Source organism: Phyllobates terribilis, unplaced genomic scaffold (genome assembly GCF_046119375.1).
Source record: "Phyllobates terribilis strain yellow unplaced genomic scaffold, ASM4611937v1 Scaffold_12__6_contigs__length_324123572, whole genome shotgun sequence".
Taxonomy (NCBI): Eukaryota; Metazoa; Chordata; class Amphibia; order Anura; family Dendrobatidae; genus Phyllobates; species Phyllobates terribilis.
Window position 1 is genome coordinate 41,229,238 of NW_027362772.1, and position 25,670 is coordinate 41,254,907.

At 46.0% G+C, this 25,670-nt stretch overlaps 1 protein-coding gene across 1 annotated transcript; it reads right to left on the reverse strand.

Annotated features, from left to right (window-relative positions):
• Positions 1-19,518: 19,518 nt before the first annotated feature.
• Positions 19,519-20,860, reverse strand: LOC141171669 (chemerin-like receptor 1). Its single transcript, XM_073655332.1, has 2 exons — positions 20,799-20,860; positions 19,519-20,488 (listed from the first exon to the last, which is right to left on the reverse strand). The coding sequence occupies exons 1-2, from the start codon at positions 20,858-20,860 to the stop codon at positions 19,519-19,521; spliced, it is 1,032 nt and encodes a 343-aa protein (XP_073511433.1).
• Between the last annotated feature and the right edge of the window lie 4,810 nt (positions 20,861-25,670).

Here is a 25,670-nt window from a genome sequence, read left to right on the forward strand (position 1 = left end):
TGACTACATATGGGAAATTGCCAAGCTATTAACAAAGTGGGTATCAAACTATGGGGTCCATTTTTTGGTGTTACCCCTTGCAAAAGTGAGAAACTTGGGGCTAAAGCAAGCTTTTTGTGAAAAAAAATTAACTTTTTTCAATAAGACGACCTATCAAATTCTGTGCTGTACCTGTGGGTTCAAAATGCTCACTATACCCCAGGACAAAATCCTTGAGGGGTGTAGTTTCAAAATAGGGTCACTTGTGAGGTTTTTTTTTACTGTTTAGGCACATTAGGACCTCTCCAAACGCGACATTGGCTCTTGATTCCAGCCAATTTGGCGTTCAAACAGTCAACCGATGCTCCGTCTCTTACGAACCCTGCCATGCGCCCAAACAGTAGTTTTCCTCACCAAATGGGATATGTGCATGCTCAGGAGAAATTTCTCAACAAATTTTGGGGTCTATTTTCTCCCGTTACTCTTGTGAAAATAAAGAAAATTGGGTCTAAATTAAACTTTTTGTGAAAAAAAAAAAAGTTCATTATTTTCTTCCACGTTGCTTCAGTTGCAGTGAAGCACCTGTGCTAATGTAAAGTAGACATGGGGGAAATGTTACTTATTAACTATTTTGTGTGACATAACTCTCTAATTAAAGGGCATAGAAATGAAAAGTTTGAAAACTGCAAAATTTTCTACATTTTCGCCAAATTTCCTTTTTTTTCACAAATAAACGCAAGTGATATCGAAGAAATTTTACGACTATCGTGAAGTACAATATGTTACGAAGAAACAGTCTGTGAATCAGAGAGATCTGTTAAAGTGTGCCTGAGTTATTACCTCATAAAGTGACAGTGGTCAGAATTTAAAAATTTGGTTTGATCATTAAAGTCAAAATTTGGTTTGTCACTAAGGGGTTAAACATGATAATCAGTGATAAAACGTAATTTACAAAACACACATCGATTCATCATTAGAAATAAAACTGTCTTGGAGCAACATTGGAGAACTCCTGCTGTCCCACTACTTCTCCAGGTGTAAGGGGGAAACTTTTCTCCTTATGGTGGGTACTAAGCAGGCGTCAAGAGATATATAGGCCATTCAATGCTCAACAGGAAATGTTAATGTAAAAATAGCCTCTTCAAGGTGGAAAAAAATTGAACTCTAGCGCCACCTAATGGGGGTAGCAATCCTAAAAGTCAGTATCAACCCTTCAACCACCTCACAACCTATGACGTATAGGTACGTGATAGGTCGTGTTCTTTAATTGATGCAGGCTCTGTCACTGAGCCCTTGTCTTTTCTGGCTGGCACATGACAGCTGATTTGATCAGCTGTCATATGCTTCTAAGAGCCAAGGGTTGAATCGCAATCCACCCGCGGCTGTTAACATGTTAAATGCCGCTGTCAATCTCCGACAGCTGCTTTTAACTCAGGTCCGACGGAAGTGCAACACAAGACACGCCGATGGGTGCCTCTCTCGGCTGATCACGAGGTGCTGGTGGGTTGCCATGATAGCCGGGGGTTAATGTTTATAGGACATGATGATTTCTGCTATATATAAGAAGGATGAAGCATCCAGGTCCCAAAAAATGGAGATGCTATGGGTCTCGAAAAATGGCACCATTTTTTTTCTTGCAAACTTTGGATGTTTTTTCATCACTTAAATAAAAGATAACCTATATATATTTGGCATCTGTGTACTCGTACTGACCTGGGAAATGACATTGCTGGGCCAGCTTTAGCATTAAGTGAACATGGTAAATAAAACACCCAAAAAACAATTGTGGAATTTAACTTTTTTGCAATTTCAACACACTTGGAATTTATTTCCAATTTTCTAGTACACTATGCGGTAAAATAAAATGTGTCGTTCAAAAAAAAACCTTTTTCCGCAAAAAAATGAGCTCTCTGTTACGCTTGCGCCCTGACTGACTGGCGTGAGCGTGATTAGTGATCCCACTGGACCATCAACCGAGGAGTGCCTGGAGGGGCGTAACTAAGCATCAACCCGGTTTGACCAAGGTCGCACGGCGGCTCAGTCGACTCCATGAACCAGGAAGGAACCGAGCAGAGGGACCTGGTGCTACTCCAGGTCAGACCCAGGTCACAGCTGTTGACCTACACTGGGGAATGCAAGAACAGGCAGGTTAGCTGGTATGCAGACGGGTGGGTACTTAGCAGGCACGGCTGGTATGAAGGCAGGTGGGTACTGGCAAGCACGGCTGGTATGCAGACAGGCGGGTGCTGACATGCACGCCTGGAATGCAGACAGGCAGATACTGGCAGGTATGAATGCAAGCTTGGATAGGGACCAGTACAGACTGGGATACAGGAACAAAGGCGCAGGTGCGGTGGACTAGCAGAGAAAAACCGCAGGTGCAGTGAGCAAGTAGAGCGGAGCAAAACCGCAGGTGCGGTGAACAAGCAGAGCGGAGCAAAACCGCAGGTGCGGTGAACAAGCAGAGAGGAGCAAAACTTCAGGTGCGGTTAACAAGCAGAGAGGAGCAAAACTGCAGGTGCGGTAATCAAGCGGAGCAGAGCAGAACCGCCAGAGCGGTGAACAAGCAGAGCAGAACAGAACCGCAGGTGCGCTAAACAAGCGGGAAGAGCGGAACCGCCGGAGCGGTGAACAAGCAGAGCAGAAAAAAGCAGAAAGTGAAGGCAGATAGGACAGAGCTCTGGTCACATGGAGCAGACTGGAAAATACAGGAAGATGGTTAGAAAACAGGAGGTAGATAAGGAGGCAGGGAAAGGGGACAAGCAGAACCAGATACACACAAGGTACTTACAATGAAGTAGCGAGTGGACACAAAACTCACAAACAGAAGTACAGAGACAATGAGTTGGAGTTAGGTGCACGTTCAGACACTGCAGAAAAAGGGAAGGTACGGACATAGAGAGCAACAAGTAACAGGCTAGGACACTGTTTAGACAGGAACAAGATACAGGAACGAGACTGGGAACTCAGCCCCCAGTGTGGCGGAAACAGACTAGAAGTCAGAGATACAGGTAGCGGCCCAGGGTACTCAGCCCCCAGGGTGGTGGGAACAGACTAAAAGTCAGAGGTACAGGTAGCGGCCCTGGGTACTCAGCCCCCAGGGTGGCAGAACAGACTAGATACAGGACAGGACCTGGCAACTCAGTTGCAAAGACAAACTGAGTGAAAGTGTTGCTCAGGCACCTCCTACAGGGTGGAGGGGGTTTATGTATCCAGTGACTGACAGCAATAGGCTGGGTACGCATTAGGACTGTGCACACAGTAGCTATAAGAAACAAGCAGAAAGCTGTGCCGACGCCCTAAGCAATCAGACAAGAGACTTGGACACAGCAGGTACTGGAGCAAAGAGTGCAGCATGGACTGACAGGTAAGATTGCGGTCTTGCATGGTGGGAGGTGGTGCACCATGCAAGCACGCCACCAGGGATGTTACAGTCCCCCCCCTTTACACCCCCTCTTCCTCCAGCCAGCAAGGATTATCTGCAGGGAATTTGGAGGTGGATCCTTCTCCTCAAGAAGATTTCCTCTTCTGTCCACTAGAGGGAACAAAGCTGGTCTCATCGTCTTGGTAACTAGGATGCTTTCTTCCATCTTGCCATCCTCAGCAACAGATGAAGTGGGCAAGGTACCAGGAACAGGACACAGGAAAGTCTCTCTCCACTTATTAATATCAGGTAGCACCCCAAAGGATTCACGGGACAACTGGAGATCCTCCACCGGGTTGGAGGGGTGCAGAGACTCGTGGGAAGCTACAGCCTTGACGTGCAATTTGCCAAGCTTACTGGATGAAATGGGCGAAGTACCAGGTACAGGGTGCAGAAAAGTCTCTTTCCATTTGTTATCATCGGGGAGTACCCCAAAGGATTCACGGGACAACTCGAGGTCCTCCGCCTGGTTGGAGGGGTGCAGAGACTTGGAGGTAGCCACTGCCTTAATGGACTTCTTGCCAGATTTGTTAGAGATGGAGGATCCTTGCTTAGGGACCAAATTCAGTCTGGTTTCTGAGATGACACGTCTGCGAGGCGGGGCGGTGCCTAAAGCCAGATCATTGGTACAATTGTCGAGACTGTGTGGGGACAATGCCTCTGCTTCCCTTCCTTCGGAGACTTCAGCGTACAGCGAATCAGCGACTAGCAGATCTGGTGAAAAAGAAGAAACTGCTGACTGTCCTGCAGATATGGGGACTGGACACCCCTTGCACCTCAGCAGTCCCGCAGGAAACACCATGCAGGATCTCCAGACCTGAGCGGGCACTAGATCTCTCGACTCTGGACGACCTGTGGGTAAACCAGACAGCACCTGGAATGTGTAATGCTCCATTCTGGAGCTTAATTTGTACAGACATATTTTGATTGTTTCTGAGTAGGGCTCGTCCTTCCGCTGATAATGCCCAAACCGGCTTCTAGAGTTGTTGGACGGGAATCAAACACCGACTCTTCAAGACTTTAAGCCCGAAACTTCCGGTTAAACCAAGGCCTTCACTTGCCACGGAGACAGTCATGGTCATCTGTGAAGAGGAAACACTAACGCCAAGGGCAGCCTCTCCTACAGGCCTAATGTCTTTGGATTCTACAACCTTCACTGGAAAAAGACCGTCAGGGGGTCCCAAACAACCGCAGCGTGACAGCAATCCAATTTTGTGACTGAGTTCTGGCCTCTGCTTTGCCTGATGAACATAGTCATCCTTCATGGATTCTGTGTGGAGAGCTGCCTCTACAGGCTGGGGAACAGGAGGTCATTGGGAGGACAGAACCTGGCGTGACGGTTTACCTCTATGCCTTGCACAACTGAACTGCCTCTTGCGGTTGGGAAGGAAAGTATTCTTTTGAGCATTGTCATCCTGTGTGGATTCTGTGTGGGCAGCAGTCTCTTCAGGCTGGAGAACTGGTAGGCTACCTACACACATTACCCATCGGGGCTGCTTCAGGATACTGGGAAGGGAAGCTTTAGCAGAAGCCTCAGGATTAGGGTCATTGAAGACCATTAGAAAGGCCGCCAGGAAGGCCTGCAGGTCAAAGACAATAGGATCCCATGCTTCCCATAGGGGGGTGATCCAATTCAAGGCATCACCCGCTAAATAGGACATCATGAATGCTAATTTCACCCGATCAGTGGGAAAATAGTGAGCATAGAATTTGAAATGCAGCATATATTGCTCCACAAATGCACGGCTTTGTTTTGGATCCCCATAGTACCGTGGTGGATCCGCAGGAACAAGTGCTGATAGCTCCATTTGGGCTGGTGTGTATATCATCTGGACCTCAGCTTGAGAAGAATTTTTTTCTTGGTGCATGTATTCGTCAGACAAGGATTCAAATGTCTGGGAGAGCGAAGGGCCGTGGGGCTCAATGGGAACCATGGATTAAGCAAAGTGTAACGCTCGCGCCCGGACTGACTGTCATGAGCGTGATTAGTGATTCCACTGGACCATTAACCGAGGAGTGCCTGGAGGGGCATAACTAAGTATCAACCGGGTCCGACCAAGGTCTCACGGCGGCTCAGTCGACTCCGTGAACCAGGGAGGAACCGAGCAAAGGGACCAGGTGCTACTCCAGGTCAGACCCCGATCACAGCTGTTGACCCACACCGGGGAATGCAGGAACAGGCAGGTTAGCTAGTATGCAGACAGTTGGGTACTGGCAGGTAAGGCTGGTATGACGGCAGGTGGGTACTTAGCATGCACAGCTGGTATGAAGGCAGGTGGGTACTGGCAGGCACGGCTGGTATGCAGACAGGCGGGTGCTGACAGGCACGTCTGGAATGCAAATATGCAGATACTGGCAGTTATCAACGCAGGCTGGATAAGGACCAATACAGACTGGGATACAGGAACAGAGCCACAGGTGCGGTGAACAAGCAGAGCGGAGCAAAACCGCAGGTGCAGTGAACAAGCAGAGCGGAGCAAAACCGCAAGTGCAGTGAACAAGCAAAGCAGAGCAAAACCGCAGGTGCGGTGGACAAGCAGAGCGGAGCAAAACCGCAGGTGCAGTGAACAAACAGAGCGGAACAAAACCGCAGGTGCGGTGAACAAGCAGCGCGGAGCAAAACCGCAGGTGCGGTGAACAAGCAGAGAGGAGGAAAACCGCAGGTGCGGTGAACAAGCAGAGCGGAGCAAAACCGCAGGTGTGGTGAACAAGCAGAGCGGAGCAAAATCGCAGGTGCAGTAAACAAGCGGAAGAGAGCAGAACTGCTGGAGCGGTGAACAAGCAGAGCAGTACAGAACCGCAGGTGCGGTAAACAAGCGGAGCAGAGTGAAACTGCCAGAGTGGTGAACAAGCAGAGCTGAACAGAACCGCAGGAGCGGTGAACAAGCGGGAAGAGCGGAACCGCCGGAGCGGTGAACAAGCAGAGCAGAACAGAGCAGAAGGTGAAGGCAGACAGGACAGGGCTCTAGTCACATGGAACAGACTGGAAAATACAGGAAGATGGAGGTAGATACAGAGGCAGGGAAAGGGGACAAGCAGAACCAGATACACACAAGGTACTTACAATGAAGTAGCGAGTGGACACAAAACTCACAAACAGAAGTACAGAGACAACTAGTTGGAGTTAGGTGCAGGTTCAGACACTGCAGAAAAGGGGAAGGTATGGACATAGAGAGAAAAAAGTAATGCGCTAGGACACTGTTCAGACAGGAACTGAACCGGGAACAAGATACAGGAACGAGCCTGGGAACTCAGGCCCCAGGGTGGCGGAAACAGACTAGAAGTCAGAGATACAGGTAGCGGCCCTGGTTACTCAGCCCCCAGGGTGGCGGAAACAGACTAAAAGTCAGAGGTATAGGTAGCGGCCCTGGGTACTCAGCCCCAAGGGTGGCAGAACAGACTAGATACAGGACAGGACCTGGCAACTCAGTTGCAAAGACAAACTGAGTGAAAGTGTTGCTCAGGCAACTCCTACTGGGTGAAGGGGGTTTAAGTATCCAGTGACTGACAGCAATAGGCTGGGTACGCATTAGGACTGTGCACACAGTAGCTATAAGAAACAAGCAGAAAGCTGCGCCGACGCTCTAAGCAATCATATGAGACATGGACACAGCAGGGACTGGAGCAAAGACTGCAGCATGGACGGACAGGTAAGATTTCGGTCTTGCATGGTGGGAGGTGGTGCAGCATGCAAGCACGATGCCAGGAATGTTACACTCTCGCCTGTCCATTTTGATGGAAAAATAAAAAAGTTATGGCTTTGGGAAGAAGAAGAGCAAGAAACGAAAACAGAAAAACGGAAAATCGCAAGGTCATGAAGGGGTTAAAGAACCTTACCATTACTAATCCAAACATTAGCATGATGAGGCGCCTGAGGTTAAAATTGGAATGAACAAAAGTATGAAATGTAAAGGGAACCCAACACCAGGTTTTCGTCATATAAATTAAAGCCATCATCTTTAACTGGTCTATTATCGCAGTCCATTGACCTGTTTATTAGTGTTGAGCCACCCCCGTAGTGTTCGAGTTCGGTTCGGTTCGTCGAACACCCGTGTGTTCGCCGAACTGTTAGTCGAACTGTTCGTCGAACACCTTCGAACACCGTTAAAACCAATGGCAGGCAAACAAAAACACATAGAAACACATAGAAAACACCTTCAAAGGTGTCCAAAAGCTGACAAACTGCTCAGAAGACACAACTAACACATGGAAAAGTGACAAGTACATATAGTCATGCGAAATGAAAAGAGGTGGAGGAGTAAAAGGAGGGGGAGACACAGATATAGGCATGTCATGCCCTTCTAAAATCCAAAAAGTGAGAAGCCAACACGTTCAGTCCGCTCCTGCCCGTGCCACCTCCGCGTCGCCGGGTTTGTGCCAGAGCCGCGGTGAATCCTGACGGCCAACCCCCCTCTCCCAATACTGGTGCCTGTCCGCTGGTGGGTCGAGCGAGCCCCCCTGTGGTGGAGGCAGCTCTAAGCTTTTTAATTTAACATGTCCCTCTAATTTGAATGAATACACTTTAAATCCATTTACAAGGATCTATTGGAGGGCAAGTCTCATGCCAGCAGCCGCGTAATTCCAGCTCCAGTAGCGTCCACTAAAGCTGCTGCAGTTAAAAAGCTTTTATAAGGATCGAGCTCGGCTGTCCACCGCAAGGCATCCTACTGCCAGTCCCAGCCCCTATGCCTTGGGGTGCCTCCTGATGCTCTTCACTGAGTATCCCGTGGTCCCGAAGCATTTCCTTTGAAAAAATTAAGTGTCCAAACTACAGGTGGTGTAGCTTGCTTAACAGCCGGGATAATCCGCTGACTAGCAGACAATGCTACTAGGCACAAAGTATTTCCTGGGCTAGATGCAGTTAAAAATTTGTAATTAGATACTCTCGTTGGATGCTGAGAAAGCATTCCTTAGAGTCTCCTGGCACGCCATATATGATTCTCTTAAAAAGCTTGGGGTAGGGGTCTAGGGGACCCTTTTATAGCCAAAATTACGGCCCTGTATCACAATACGTCACCTAGGCTGAAGATAAATGGAACTGTAGCACCCTGAGGGCTCGGTTGCTACAGAGGTATTGCACCTCACCCAGAGGTGTGATATCTCACTCTCAGGTAAGGATGGAGTGTGGATCAGGACCCGACACCTGCATGCATTACACCACATTGCCGTGGGGCAGGGTGACCAATATGCCTCTGAGATGGGCACGACAGTCCCTGTCCCTGGCTGGAGTGGGGGGAGGGAACACTGAGGAAGGGGAACCCTGTAGTGCAGGAGCAGGGAGGAAGCAGTTCCTGGGTGCATTGAGAAGGGAGTATAAAAGGTGGGCACCATCTTAGTTCAGTGCAGAGAAGTCTGAGCAGAAGTGGCAGGGAGCAGGAGCTCTGCATGAGCTCTGCTCCGGAGGCGGGCCTAGTAACAGAGGCCCAGGCCTGGAAGAGGGAGAAGGAAGAAAGAGGAGCGGAGAAGGCTACAGGAATGAGGAATGAAGGGATCCCAGGGGTGCGGACGGGTGAGTCACCACCGCACGCCCGAATCCACCTGCGTGGAGGGGTCAGGCCAAAGGGGGAGACCGGTCCCCGAAACTAGTGGAGGCAGGAAACGACCCTCAGCCTGAAACCGGAGGCTGTGACATTTTATGTGGCGCAGCCCCACGCTACACCCGCTAGGAAGGCACCACATAGGGTCAGGGAAACTGGCGCCAAGTTTACCAAGAGGAGGCCCGAGGCAGCCGGACAGAAGGGTTGGTAAGAAAGGCCAGACAAAGGACACACAAAGGGGGTCCTGTGAAGCGCTCCAAAGTTATCTGGGAGTTGTCTGAGCCCCTCACCTGCTGAGCACATTACGACGTGGGCAGCCGTTACCTGCAGACGTGGTCTGGATAATAAGAACTGTGAGTAAAGGCCCTGGACTGCATCACTGACTCCGTTTCGTTACTGCTGCTGCCCTGCACCATCACCCCCATCCTCCGCATACACTGCCCTGAGGCTATACTCCTCCCGTGGGGAGTTATGCTACGCTCTGCTGCACCCACAACACCAGCCTCAGCGGTCTGCCCTGCAGCGGCGGTTCACTCTGACCGCAATCCACGGGTGGCGTAGTCGGACATTTAAACATCAAAACCACATAAATAGTTCCGCCACTGGTTTGACCACCCTGATCCACGGAACCGGGTCGCCGCCACGAAGACTACAACCACCAGCATCGACCAAAAAGGGTCCGGCTCTGGGTGTCCGAAGGCCCAGGGGGTGCATCAGAATATTTTCATCACCTTTCACAATCACCAATGGGACAAGGCAGGGATGTCCTCTGTCCCCTCTCTTATACATCCTAGTGACGGAGCACCTGCTCTCATCAATTCGCCATAACTCCAATATTAGGTGGATTAAGGTGGGAGGCACCGAGTACAAGTGCTCTCTATTTGCTGATGATGTCCTAGTATATATCACTCAATCACATATATCCATCCATGCTGTTATGGCTGAAATAGATCACTTTGTTACATGGTCAAATTTTCAAATCAATGCAGCAAAGTCTGAGGCCCTCGATGTCTCCCTCCCCAAATCCATATAGGATTCCATCCAGTCCAACTTTCCCTTTGCCTGGCCCTCACAGGGTATCAAATACTTAGGAATTCCTATTCATAGAGACCTCTCCCATCTATGTTATCTTAATTTTGGGCCCTTTATTGAACAACTCCATAGAGACCACGGTTGGCAATTTAGAACTCTAAGATTCACTACGTGAACCACTGGTGTTTTGTGGAAAAGCTCATGTACACTGTGTTCCAAATTATTATGCAAAAAGTGTTTAGGAGTGATAAGGGAAGAATTTGTTTGTTTGTCAGTTAAACTCATTGATGGTGATATGTGTCAGGGCTCTTTATATCACTGTAAGCAATTGCAGACACCTGTGCTAATTAGTTTGGCAGGTGTGTCCAATGAAAGGCAAGACTACTTAAGAAGGCTGTCTCACATTATTAAGCAGCCTACATTTTCTGCCAAAATGGGAAAGAAAAAGGATGTGTCGGCTGCTGAGAAGCAACAAATTGTGGAGTGTTTAGGTCAAGGTATGACTACAATCAACATTGTGCGATGATCAGGATGAAGTGTCTTGGTAATCAAGAAGTATGTAGCTGATTCACAGTACACACGTGTGCGTGCTGATAAGGGCAAATTGAGGACTCTTTCCTACAGGCAATTACGTCAGGTTAAAAGAGCAGCGGCAAAAAAGCCTTGTCCTAGCAGCAGACAAGTTTTTGAAGCTGCTGGTGCCTCCAACGTCCCCCGAACAACAAGATGCAGGGTCCTTCAGAGGTTTGCAGCTGTGCATACGCCATCCTGTCGACCTCCTCTATCCACTTCACACAAGCAGAAACGGCTCCAGTGGGCCAAACATTACATGAAGACTGATTTCAAAACTGTTTTGTTCACGGATGAGTGCCGTGCAGCGCTCGATGGTCCAGATGGATGGAGTGGAGGATGGCTGGTTGATGGACACCACACACAAACACGGCTACAGCGCCAACAAGGAGGAGGTGGAGTAATGTTTTGGGCTGGAATCATGGGGAGAGAGATTGTCGGCCCCTTTAGGATCCCTGAAGGCGCTAAAGATGAACTCCATAATGTATGTGGATTTTCTTAAACAGCACTTCCTGCCATGGTTCATGAAGAAGAACCGTGTATTTCACAGCAAGATAATTTTTTTGCATGATAATGCACCATCTAATGCTGCACATAAAACATCTGTATCTCTGGCTGATATGGGCATAAAAGGGGACAAACTTATGGTGTGACCCCCATGCTCCCCTGACCTCTACCCCATTCAGAACCTCTGGAGCATCATCAAAAGGATTGTCTATGATAGCGGGAGGCAGTTCACATCTAAGCAACAGCTCTGGGAGGGTATTCTGTCCTCATGCAAAACAATTGAAGCAGAGACCATCCAAAACCTGACAAATTCAATGGACGAGAGAGTTCAGAAGCTCCTTTCGAACAAGGGGTCCTATGTGAAAATGTAACATCACCTAGAATAAAGTTTTGAGTTGAAAACTGTTTGATTTCAGTTTCTAATAACCTGCTAATGCTTATAATTTCAAAAATGACCATTTTTTTGGTCTTTATTAAAATGAAAAGGTTGATGGAAAAGTTTGGGGGATCTAAGAGTGTGGCAACCCAGTAGTCATGATTACTTCAAATTCTGACAATATGAGGGTCATGTTGCAGGTAGTGCAGCAAGAAGGCACTTATGTGTCTTGCGCATCTCGGAGCCCCAAAATTATTTTCCGGGCTAGATGCAGCTAAAAATTATTATTAATTTTAAATCTGGTGGAGCTTAGTATAGATGGCCTAATAGGATCAGTGCTGCACACTGCTACAAAGCCCAAATTATTTTCCAGTCAAGATACAGATAAACATGATTAGTAATTTTAAATCTGGTGGAGCTTATTATAGATGGCCTAATAGAATCAGTGCTGCACACTGCTGCAAAGCCCAAATTATTTTCCAGCCAAGATACAGATAAACATGATTAGTAATTTGAAAGCTTAAAACGGTTGGTAGGGTGATTTTAACCAATCATCAAGCTTTTACTCTCCCCAGGATGACACAGGGGTAGAAAAGTCGTTTCGGATCCATGATTTGTTCATCTTTATGAACGTGAGTCTGTCTACATTATCAGTGGAGAGCCGCGTGCGCTTATCTGTCAGCACACCACCAGCAGCGCTGAACACACGTTCAGACAGAACGCTGGCTGCGGGGCATGACAAGATCTCCAAGGCGTAAGTGGCTAGCTCCGGCCATTTATCCAGATTGGAAGCCCAAAAAGAGCAAGGGTCCAGTGACACAGTCATGGCTTCAATGTTTACTTGGAGATACTCCTGTACCATCGTCTCTAGGCGTTGACTATGTGTCAGACTTCTTATCTCCTGTGGCCTTGCAAAGGATGGGCTAAAAAAGTGGTGAAATGATTCCACAAAATTGATGTTACCAGCAGATACTGTGGTTCTGTTACGGTTTGAGTGCTGAACAGTTGACGGTCCCACGGTTGGCAAGTTGGAACTGTGAGATTCACTACGTGCACCACTGGTGTTTTGTGGAAAAGCACATGTAAGATTCTGCAACAGTCTCTGCTGATACTCCTGCATGCGTGCATCCCTTTCTATGGCAGGAATAATTTCTGCAAATTTACTTTTGTACCGGGGATCTAACAGTGTGGCAACCCAGTAGTCAGGATTATTTCTAATTCTTACAATTCGAGGGTCATGTTGCAGGTAGTGCAGCAAGAATGCACTCATGTGTGTTACGCATCCAGGAGCACCAAGTCCCTGTTGTGTTGGTGGCGAGGTAACAATCATGCTTCCTTCCTCTGTCCTCTCCCCCCAACCTCGCACAACAGAAATGTGATCAAGGTCTCCCTCATCTGATGAGTCTTCCATCAGTTCGTCCTCCACTTCTTCCTGGGCTCCTGCACCTTCCTCACTAGTTTGGCTGCTACCATGCGCCCTGGTAAAACCATCTCCCCCACCCTCACATGCCTGCCGCCTTGGTGCTGCCGACCGTCTGGACCTTGCAGATGTTAGCCCTTCCGCATACAACTCCTCCTCCTTTACTTCCTCCACCTCCTCTTGTGTCACCACCTGACTCCGAATTCTGTTTAACATGTGCTCCAGCATGTAAATCACCGGAATAGTCATGCTGATAATGGCATCGTCAGCACTAAACATCTTCGTCGCCATTTCAAAACTGTGCAGAAGGGTGCATAGGTCCCTGATCTGAGACCACTCCTCCAGCGTGATTTGCCCCACCTCTGGATCTCGTTGGCCCAGGCTATACGTCAGAACGTATTGCACAAGGGCTTGTCGGTGCTGCCACAGTCGCTGGAACATGTGCAGAGTTGAATTCCACCGGGTAGGCACATCGCATTTTAGCCGGTGAAGTGGCAGGCCCAACGACTTCTGTAGAGATGTAAGTCGCTGAGTTGCGGGATGCGAACAGCGGAAGTGAGCACACATCGACCATGCCCTCTGCAGAAGGCCATCTAGTCTGGGATAGTGGGCTAAAAATTGCTGGACAACCAGGTTCAACACGTGAGCCATACAAGGCACGTGTGTGACATTGCCTCGGCGAAGGGCCGCACCCAGGTTTGCAGCATTGTCGCACACGGCCTTCCCTGGTTTCAGGTCCAGTGGAGACAACCATTCATGAAATTGGTTCTCCAGAGCTGACCACAACTCCTCAGCTGTGTGACTCACATTTCCCAGACATTATAATGTAAAAACCGCCTGATGACGTTGAGCCCTACTGCCAGCATAGTAAGGAGGTGTGCAGGATCCCTTCTGCGCAGTTAGAAAGCTTGTGACATGACCAGACAGGCTTTGGGTGCAGGTGGAAGACCGAGAGGAGGTTGAGGAGGCAGAAGCAGTGGAGGAACTTTGACATAAAGAGGATTGACGCACAACTCGTGGGGACGGCAAGACTTGGACAGCAGCCCCTTGTCCTGCTGTCACCATAGTTACCCAGTGCCCAGTCAGCGACATGTAACGCCCCTGTCCATGCCTACTCGTCCAAGTGTCTGTGGTGAAATGCACCCTGTCACACACAGAGTTTCTCAAAGAAGCGGTGATGTTGTGTGCGACATGCTGGTGGAGCGCAGGCACACCTTTCTTTGAGAAGTAGTGCCGACTGGGCATCTGGTACTGGGGCACTGCGACGGACATAAGGTCTCGAAAATCCTCTGTGTCCACCAGGCGGAAAGGCAGCATTTCTGTAGCCAAGAGCTTGCAGATGGTGAAATTCAACCTCTTAGCTTTCTCGTGGCTAGGAGGAAATGGTCTTTTACTTGTCCACATCTGAGGGACCAAGGGCTGGCTATTGTGCTTAGACGGGGTTGATAAGGGTGTCCCCGGCAAACTGCCAGTCTGTGAGGAAGATGCAGGCGGACATGTTAGGTTGCCTTGATCCAAAGGTGGTGCTATCGATGTCGGACAGCACTCAACATCAGCTGGTGTTACCACCTCCAAAGAAAATGATGACCTGCCAATCACGCTGGCTGTTGCGGGTAAAGAGGTGGCAGGTCTGCGCCCCAAAACAGGTGTGACTGCTGTCCCCCCAGTCACAGAGGATGAAGAGGCCGCGGATGCACAAGATATGGCAGACGGTGGTTGGCCCGGCCGGCTAGGATGCATTGTAGCACACTGAGCTTCCCACTGCAACTTATGCTTCATGTCCATGTGCCGGTTCATGCATGAAGTACTCAAACTATGTATTTTTTGGCCTCTACTTAGCTTTTGCTGACAAATGTTACAGATAACACGAGTTGGGTCATATTTATCGATCTGAAAAAATGCCCAGGCTATGCAAGGCTTAGCATCCATGCGACCTGAAGAGCCACCACGACTTGTGGTGAGAGGCAGAGTTGTGTTTGAGGATGCAGTTGTTGACGTGCTTCCAGTACTACGTCTCTGTCCAGGAACGCGCAACCTGACCTCGTCGTCACTAGCATCTTCCTCCACCTCCTCTGCTGACCTCATCTCTTGGCTGACTGTGGGTTGACAGTAAGTGGGATCTCCAACCTCATCATCATCACCCTGTGCGTTATCACACCCGTCTTCGTCAGAGCCAACCTGTTCCTGCCCTGACAAAAAACTAAAGTTGTCGCTCCAATCAGGTATTTGAGTCTCATCATCGTCTTCCTCATTGTCTCCACCAACAGGAGTTACAGTTTGGGAATGAGGGTCTACATTATGGTCAGAACCTTCTGCGTCTGGTCCTGGATCCGACTCATAAAGATTCTGGGCATCAGTGCAGATCATTTCCTCGTCTGGATTCACAGAAGCGCTGGAGTCGACCTCTGATTCCCAGGCTATAGTATGAGTAAACAGCTCTGCAGACTCAACCATCTGTTCTACCTCATACTCAGACGGGCAGCTGGAGATTTGGGAGCTGTGAGGAAGCAAGTGCGATTGGGGTGACACCTTTGAGGACTGGAGTATTTGTGATGTTGAAGTTGATGTGGAGGAGAGCCCACTTAAAGGAGCACTTGATATCCGTTGAAGCACCTGCTGTTTTTGTGCCTCATCTGGAATTTGCAGCGATTGGAGTGGCCGTAAGAAAGGGATCTTATCACATTGTCTGCTAAAAGAAGTAGACATTTTAGTTTGGCTGGAAGATGGTCTTTCTTCTGCAGATGTTACTGTTGCTTTAACACCTACCCCATGGACACAACCTTTTATCCCCTTCCCAACAGGCCTATTCCCCTTTCCACCAGCAGCAGGCCTTTTTCCACTCATTTTGGTGGTTAACTAATTCACAACTCTGGAGTTGTTTGCACAAAAAAACAATGGATGGGAACCGAGCAGAGCTGAGTGGCTAAACTGTGGTATTAGGCCAAAACTATTGGCTGGGTTAGATGCAGAAAAAAATTATATTCATTTTGCAACTTGATGGAGGTCCGTATAGATGGACTAATAGAACAAGTCCCACACACAGCTAGAAGCCCAAATATTTTTTCAGAGTTAGATGCAGAAAAAAATTGTATTCAGTTTGCAACCTGATGGAGGTCAGTATAGATGGACTAATAGAACAAGTCCTACACACAGCTAGAAGCCCAAATATTTTTTCAGAGGTAGATGCAGAAAAAAAATATATTCAATTTGCAACCTGATGGAGGTCAGTATAGATGGACTAATAGAGAAAGTCCCACAAACTGCTACAAGGCCAAATATTTTTTCAGAGCTAGATGCAGACAAAAAATTATTTTTAATTTGCAAACTGATGGAGGTCAGTATAGATGGACTAATAGAGAATGTCCCACACACTGCTAGAAGGCCAAATATTTTTTCAGAGCTAGATGCAGAAAAAAATTATATTCAGTTTGCAACCTGATGGAGGTCAGTATAGATGGACTAATAGAGAAAGTCCCACACACTGCTAGAAGGCCAAATATTTTTTTCAGAGCTAGATGCAGACAAAAAATTATTTTGAATTTGCAACCTGATGGAGGTCAGTATAGGTGGACGAATAGAGAAAGTCCCACACACTGCTAGAAGGCCAAATATTTTTTCAGAGCTAGATGCAGACAAAAAATTATTTTTAATTTGCAACCTGATGGAGGTCAGTATAGATGGACAAATAGAGAAAGTCCCACACACTGCTAGAAGGCCAAATATTTTTTCAGAGCTATATGCAGAAAAAAATTATATTCAGTTTGCAACCTGATGGAGGTCAGTATAGATGGAATAATAGAACAAGTCCCACACACAGCTAGAAGCCCAAATATTTTTTCAGAGGTAGGTGTAGAAAAAAATTATATTCAGTTTGCAACCTGATGGAGGTCTGTATAGATGGATTAATAGAACAAGTCCCACACACAGCTAGAAGCCCAAATATTTTTTCAGAGGTAGATGCAGAAACAAATTACATTCAGTTTGCAACCTGATGGAGGTCTGTATAGATGGATTAATAGAACAAGTCCCACACACAGCTAGAAGCCCAATATTTTTTCAGAGGTAGATGCAGAAAAAAAATATATTCAGTTTGCAACCTGATGGAGGTCAGTATAGATGGACTAATAGAGAAAGTCCCACACACTGCTAGAAGGCCAAATATTTTTTCAGAGCTAGATGCAGACAAAAAATTATTTTTAATTTGCAACCTGATGGAGGTCAGTATAGATGGACTAATAGAGAATGTCCCACACACTGCTAGAAGGCCAAATATTTTTTCAGAGCTAGATGCAGATATAAATTATTTTTAATTTGCAACCTGATGGAGGTCAGTATAGATGGACTAATAAAGAAAGTCCCACACACTGCTAGAAGGTCAAATATTTTTTCAGAGCTAGTTGCAGAAAAAAATTATATTCAGTTTGCAACCTGATGGAGGTCAGTATAGATGGACTAATAGAACAAGTCCCACACACTGCTAGAAGCCCAAATATATTTTCAGAGCTAGATGCAGAAAAAAATTATATTCAGTTTGCAACCTGATGGAGGTCAGTATAGATGGACTAATAGAGAAAGTCTCACACACTGCTAGAAGGCCAAATATTTTTTCAGAGCTAGATGCAGAAAAAAATTATATTCAGTTTGCAACCTGATGGAGGTCAGTATAGATGGACTAATAGAACAAGTCCCACACACTGCTAGAAGCCCAAATATTTTTTCAGAGCTAGATGCAGAAAAAAATTATATTCAATTTGCAACCTGATGGAGGTCAGTATAGATGGACTAATAGAATGATGCTATGCCCAAAAGATTTTACTTCACTAGGTGCAGTAAAAAAATTGGTATTCTATACACAGGTGGTATATCTTGCAACACAGATAGGCTACTCCACTGACTAACACACTCTGCAATAGGCCAAAAAGGATTAGCTTTGCTAGATTCAGCCAAATCCTGTGAAAAAAACTTGCACAGCACTGGCACAGATCTGCCTGGCAAAAACTGATAGGAACTGATGTAACCTAGTCCTGAAAAGGACTGCAATTACAATTAGTCTTTACTCCCACAATCTATCTATTTAGGAGCACATACCTGCCTGATAAAAGTCGTAGGAAATGCTGTAACCTAGTCCTTAAAAGGACTGCAATCACAACTATTCCCTACTCCCAAGCTATCTGTATATTTGTGCGAAAATTGGCTTGAAATTAACAAGGTATAGCGCACACAGCAACAGCGGTGCCGTCTAACACGCAGCTGCAGCAGTGAGAAAATGGTGGCGACGGGGAAAATGGCTTGGTCTTATAGGGCAAGGACATGTGACATACACTGCCAATGACACATGCCCTTGCTTGTGTGAAAAAAAGCACTTCGCTCCGTGTGTGCGCTGCTGATAGGCTGACAGATTGCACCTCCCCACTGTAAATGCGGGAAAGAGAAAAAAAAATGGAGATCTTCATTATTCCTGCAGAGATCCATCCCCTGCCCCTCCCCCCACCCCGCTGTACACTCAAACTGCGTATTAACATTAATTTTCATCATTACTGAGAAAAAATCCAGTTATGATTTTGGTGCACGAACAGTTATCGAACATAACCTCGAACAGCCGAATTTTTCTCAAATCGTTCGTGTTCGCCGAACGGCTCGAACACCGCCCAAAACAGCTCGAATTTGAGATTGGCGAACAGCTCGAGTCGAACAACGCTCATCTCTACTGTTTATAAGACCCAACTCCACCCAAATGCCACAGAATATATCTTTTACAAGTCTTCATCACCGATTGCTAATCTGCACTCTCTTGTTCGATGGGTGTCGGTGGTTGGAGGTCTGTGCCTTCTTTCTGGGCATAATCGCCAACCTCCCACCTTGACTGATATGGATGATGTATGCTATGTCATTAGCCCTTGCGAAACCTCCTTATGTGTAGATGAACTGTAGGCCTACTACGGGCAAAGAAAAGCTCTGTAATGCGCATACGTTGGCGCCAACTTCACTTCCTGTTAATAGTCGTCAGCCTATGAAAGGACATAGTGGGAAAGAGTAACGTGCAGATGTGAAGGCCTGAGCTTCAACTATACAGGTGCAAGATTCACAAGGATCTGTAGATGACGTAGGGTGCGTCATCCATCTATCACTGTACAAGGTATGATAATCCGCTAGATTACATAGCTGCAGGGCATTGTGGGTAGGTTGCGAAGCAAAAGAAACTGATATTACCCTGCTCTCTAATGCTTCTGCAGTATGGGAAATGGGGCCAGGCAAGTTTTTTTTTAATTAAATTTCATGAAATTTGACTTGAACTTGATCCTTCGCAGATCGATCCTCTTATCCCTAATCACCATAATTCTGATCACCTGGAGAATCATTTTGCCCGGGCACTTCTTTTCCTCAATGAATGAAAAATATGTCAGGGTTCCAATTTTTTATTTTTTTTTCACCATTTCACATGACTTTGGGATTTTTTTTCTGCACATTATATGTTGAAATGAAGGGCGTCTTTCAAAACGAAATCTCATCGTGCAAAAAATCAATCCCTCGTTAAGTTGTGTTGATTGGAAAATAAAATCTTAGGGCTTTTAGAATGAGAGGAGGAAGGAAACAAGGTGAAAAAAATATTAAACATAGTCAAGTCTCCGATAGATTGAGAGGTCTCATATAGAGTAGATAACAGGATTATATATTACTTAGTAGAAGTGCGAATATTTCCTATATCTTCTTGTTCTCCACTCAGGTCATTAGGATGTTCACTCAAGGCTATTTCCAGTCTGTTGGGAATGGATCTGAAGAAACCTTGTTGGAAATCCAGTCCCATGAATATATAAATGATTGGATTCAAGCAACTATAAAGAAAAGCCAGGCTTGTGAAAATAGTGTGTAATATATAGAAAAGACTATCCTTTCTATAATGCCAGGGTGTTAGTGGCCAGATGTAATATGGAAACGAGAAAATAAAAAAACACAATATAACAGCGGTGATGATCCCAAAGGATCTCTGGGATTTCTTACTATTTCTAAGTTTGTAGAAGATTGTGACATAACTGGTGACGATGATAAGAAAAGGTATCACAAACATTATAATTAATTTGATCACCTGAATGGTCTGATATAACTCTTGTTTATAAAGATATGTGTAATCACCAAATATACACCATTCCTTTAGATTATGTAAATGGCATCTATATATGTAATACACTAAACTAGTTGCAATTAAGCTCAGCCCCCAAATGATCGCTGCAGTGATTGACACCAGTTTATAAGTTCTAAGAACTTTGGCCCAAAATGGGCACACGAGCGATACACAGTGGTCAATAATCATGAGAAGAACACTGGAACTCATGTTTAGCGTAAACAGAAACAAGTTCACTATGCAAAATGCAAAATCTGGGGGGCTTGACAAAAGTGAGAAAATTGTAGCCCAATCAGCAATTCTCAGAGGGAGAGAAGCACAGCAGAGGAAGTCCGCTATGGCCAGGTTCAGGAACCACACAGCATTGATTGTGTTCTTCACCCTGAATCCGGCAATCCAGATGACTAATCCATTACCGATAATCCCGAGAGCAAAAACAATACTGAATATGGTAAGTGACATCTTCTGTATAATGTTTGCATATACCTCATAATAATAAAAGTTGTTGTGTTTGTCTGGTGACCTGAGAAGACAGGATAGGGTAGATGTTAGGAAAATGAAGAAATTATATTTTCATAAATATCTTCCTTGCAGGGGCGGGCTGGGGTGGAGGGCAGGGGGGAAGTGCTGCCAGAACAGTGGCCTAGTAACTGTTAAGGTCTACATGACTCCCAAGTGCCTCAGCCACACTGAACCTTGAAGAAAACCACTTTCGATTGCATCACACGCTGTGATGTGGGACTGTGATATGACCATGGTTGATGTGTTGCAAGGTACAGTGATGCTGAAGCGTCTGACGGCCCTTAGAATGTCCCACGATGCTGTAACTTTACATTTCCAGCCCCATTAGGAATAGCAGGACATCCTCACGCACAGGAACTTTGAGGATACGCATCTTCCCGCCTGAGAGATGTGACAAGCAGAATTAGTGCTGTTGCAGATTGTGGCATGCAGAAGTAGTGCTGTTGCTTTAAACACATTCAGCAACTATTAGAAGTAACACAAGCACAGGAGACAGGAAGTGTTGTGCTCCAGAAGCATCCAGCAACTAGAGGGGTTAACACAGTCACAAGAGAAGGGGAGTGTTTTAGCAGAGCACCAGGGGGATTGTAGCGAAGTTGTCTACTGTCTGGCTGGAGCAGAAGAGAAAGATGGTGTGTGTATTCTGTATCTCACAGAAGAGCCCCTGCAAATGAAAAGTATTCAAGTCAGGAGTGAAGCTAAGCACAGGTCAGGTAGAGTTCCTGTACTAGCAGTGCAGAGTATTGTCAGGCATAAAGATATGGACTGTAAGAAATGGTGTCACAGGGATAATCTCCCTCCGCAAACCCTCCCCCCCTCCTCCATCTCACTGTGCTGTAAAGAATGATGTGTTTATTTATGTGCCTTTGCATTAGAACTGTGCTGTCCTGTACTACTGGGAAGACTGTGAACTGCTGTGCTGCTAAGGAAACTGTATTGTTTGTCACTGGAGCCTGTTGCTCATAAAACTTAACTTGCACTGGCTGTGCAGCATCTTATTAAATGCTATTGTTCTACCATTTATGAGGACTCTTGTCAAGTGTGTCTGGTCAGCAAGTGAAACAACCTACGTGTCTGTGTCTGAGGGTCAACACCACTGTGTACCTGAAAGAAGATGCAGCACATGGTTTATGGTTGCCATGAGTAATGGTTAACCCAGCATTCCAAAGAATTCATGCAACCTGTCTCGCCCCTATCTGAACCTAGCGGCGTGCGTGTAACAGAGAGATGAGGACAGGATCAAGAGATGCAACGAGCTGCATCTGAAGGCTGAGGAGCATGTACTGTAGATGGAGGTTGTTTGCACGGGCTCGAGAGACTATACTACATAAGGAAACTGTATACAAGAGTTGGAGAGAGATGTATTACATTAGGGATCTGTATATAGGGGCTGAGAACAGGTTTAGTGCATATGGAGGGCTGTATATAGAAACTGAGGAGCAATGTACTGCATGTGGAGGCAGTATCCAGTGGATGAGGCGTGATTAAATACAAATGGAGGATGTACAGTGATGAGTAAAAAGGTAACAATGTTTTGAACTTTTGACTTTCAGGGTCTATATTTCACCATCCACTTCTGATTCGAACGTGAGACTACCATCACTTTATAGACAATCATCTTGGCTATCTCATACATAAACTTGACTTGCAACTATTTAGCTTATGATTAGTTATGCAGATTCTTGTCTTATCACTGCATTGCTACTGTTTTGCTCCTAAAAATCTAAATTAAAATTTTTATTATCTTGTTAGTATTTTGTAAATCCACCTTTGGCTTTCAACACTGCTGAATCATTCTGGGCATGCGCTCAGTCAGATTCAAACATGCCTCGATTGAAATCTGATCCCAGGTCTCTTCTACATGTTCCCAAAGTTGGTGAATACTGGATAACTCACTTGGGTATGTATACAACTTTTTCTTAAACTCTACCCACAAGTGTTAGATTGTGTTGAGGTCTGGGGACTGTGGGGGCCAATCCAGCAATTCTATTTCATTGTTATTGAACCATTTCTTCACCAATCTCAATATAAACTTCAGGTCATTGTCAAGTTGGAACAGTATGTCATTCTTTTCATACCCATAATACACGATTGTACAAAGTAACACGTCTTATAGGATACTCACATATACAGTAGTTCAGCATGGAGGCCACCATTGATCCTAGGAAAATATCCAACACCTTTGGCTGTAAAACAACCCCATATCATCAGGCTTCCTCCTCCAAACTTGACAGTTCCTTCAATTTCTCGATCTGCTAGCCCCCTTTTCCCTTGTTTCTTCCACACCCATTTGCACTCGTCAGAGCCTAGTCTATTGATTTTCCTCTCATCGCTCCAAATCACCCATTTCCAATCTTCTACTGTCCACTTCTCGTACTGTTTTGAGAACTTTAACGGAAGCTTCTTATGATGATATTGAAGTTGAAGCTCTTCACCCTTTTCGGGCCACCATTCCAGACTTGTGTTACGTGCGTCACACAGTGCTTGAATGGATGTTTGTGATCTCACTATTACGAAACATGCGAGTAGCCTCCAGTGTAGTTTGTCCTGCGAGAACTGATAGACCTTGTGATGAGCCAACTTGTTAACTCCAATATTTTGCCTGGAGATCTACCTCTTGGCTTCTGAATGGATGGATGGACTTCTTTTCATATTCTTCCAAATGTCATGGCACAAACATGATTTAGCTTGACAAATTTCTTGGCAGAGAGAACACTTTCGATAAGTTGGATGATGCTGTTTCTCTTTTCATGGGAAATCTTCTTCATGGCTGCTCCTTGATTCATATCAGTGACCTTTCACTTGGGAATCAACCTAATAACACACTGAGCTATTATGGAATGTGAGAACAAGTAGTAATTTTTAGTATACAAGAAGAAAAAGATGTATCCACCACCAGGAGTAAAAAAGTGACAATGCAGTGACATAATTGGATTCTGCATAATCAATAATATGCTAAATAGTCACAAGTCAAATTTATGTATGAGATAGCCAAGATGATTGTCTATAAAATGATGGTAGTCTCACATTCAAAGCAGTAGAGGATGGTGAAATATGGAGCCTGAAAGCCAAAAGTTCAAAACATTGTTACCCTTAAAGGCTGAGGAGCCTAAACTGCATATAGAAGCTTTAAATAGTAGCTAAGGAGCAATGTTCTACATATTGAGGCTGGATACAGAGGCTGAGGAGTGGGTACTGCATATGAGGGTCTGTATATACAGTAGGGACTGAGAAGAGATAAGCTGCATATGGGAGGCTGTATATAGAGGCTAAGGAGAGATCTACTGAATGTGGAGCATGTCCTCAGAACCTGTAGAGCAATGTACTGCATATGGAGGTGGTATACAGGGGATGAGGCATGTACTGCATATAAAGGACATACATAAGCTGAGGAGCCTCTACTGCATATTCAGGCTGCATACACAGTCTCAGATATGATGTACTGCATATAGTGGCTGTATACAGAGGTTAAGAAGCGATGTACTAAATAAGGAGGCTGGATACAGGGGCTGGGGCATATGAAGGCTGCTGTATATAGGAGCTGTGGAGCAACGTATTGCATAAGGAGGCTGTATACAGGGGCATGTACTGCATAAGGAGTCTGTACCATACCTCCCAACTTTTGAAGAGCAAAAAGAGGGACAATTTTTGCAGCAAGCTACGTGCCACAGTAAATTTTTGCCATGCCCCTGGCCGTCCCCCCAATCCACGCCCATTTACTATTTATTTCTACCCTGGTAGGAGGAGGAGATGTCAGAGGAGCGGTGTTAGTGAGAGAAATTCAGACGCCTGAGAGTAAAGGGTGCAAACCCAAATCCGTGACTGTCTGGTAACGGCATCACTAGTGAGACCACCGAGAAATGTGCCCCAGTACTGTAAAATATATTTCCAAGTATGAAGACTTATCCAAGATGATTTTTGTGATGTCTGTTACATAATAGGTATAAAATTATTACCCATAATCAGAATCATCCCTGTCATCATGATTATCATAATGGTAGTAATCAATAGTGTTGAGTAGTGTTGAGCCACCCCCGTAGTGTTCGAGTTCGGTTCGGTTCGTCGAACACCCGTGTGTTCGCCGAACTGTTCGCCGAACACCTTCGAACACCGTTAAAACCAATGGCAGGCAAACAAAAACACATAGAAACACATAGAAAACACCTTCAAAGGTGTCCAAAAGCTGACAAACTGCTCAGAAGACACAACTAACACATGGAAAAGTGACAAATACATATAGTCATGCGAAAAGAAAAGAGGTGGAGGAGTAAAAGGAGGGGGAGACACAGATATAGGCATGTCATGTCCTTCTAAAATCCAAAAAGTGAGAAGCCGAGACGGCCAGTCCGCTCCTGCCCGTGCCACCTCCGTGTCGCCGGGTTTGTGCCAGAGCCGCGGTGAAACCTGACGGCCAGCCCCCCTCTCCCAATACTGGTGCCTGTCTGCTGGTGGGTCGAGAGAGCCCCCCTGTGGTGGAGGCAGCTCTAAGCTTTTTAATTTAAATTGTCCCTCTAATTTGAATGAATACACTTTAAATCCATTTAAAAGGATCTATTGGAGGGCAAGTCTCATGCCAGCAGCCGCGTAATTCCAGTTCCAGTAGCGTCCACTAAAGCTGCTGCAGTTAAAAAGCTTTTATAAGGATCGAGCTCGGCTGTCCACCGCAAGGCATCCTAGTGCCAGTCCCAGCCCCTATGCCTTGGGGTGCCTCCTGATGCTCTTCACTAAGTATCCCGTGGTCCCGAAGCATTTCCTTTGAAAAAATTAAGTGTCCAAACTACAGGTGGTGTAGCTTGCTTAACAGCCGGGATAATCCGCTGACTAGCAGACACTGCTACTAGGCACAAAGTATTTCCTGGGCTAGATGCAGTTAAAAATTTGTAAGTAGATACTCTCGTTGGATGCTGAGAAAGCATTCCATAGAGTCTCCTGGCACGCCATATATGATTCTCTTAAAAAGCTTGGGGTAGGGGTCTAGGGGACCCTTTTATAGCCAAAATCACGGCCCTGTATCACAATACGTCACCTAGGCTGAAGATAAATGGAACTGTAGCACCGAGGGCTCGGTTGCTACAGACGTATTGCACCTCACCCAGAGGTGTGATATCTCACTCTCAGATAAGGATGGAGTGTGGATCAGGACCCGACACCTGCATGCATTACACCACATTGCCGTGGGGCAG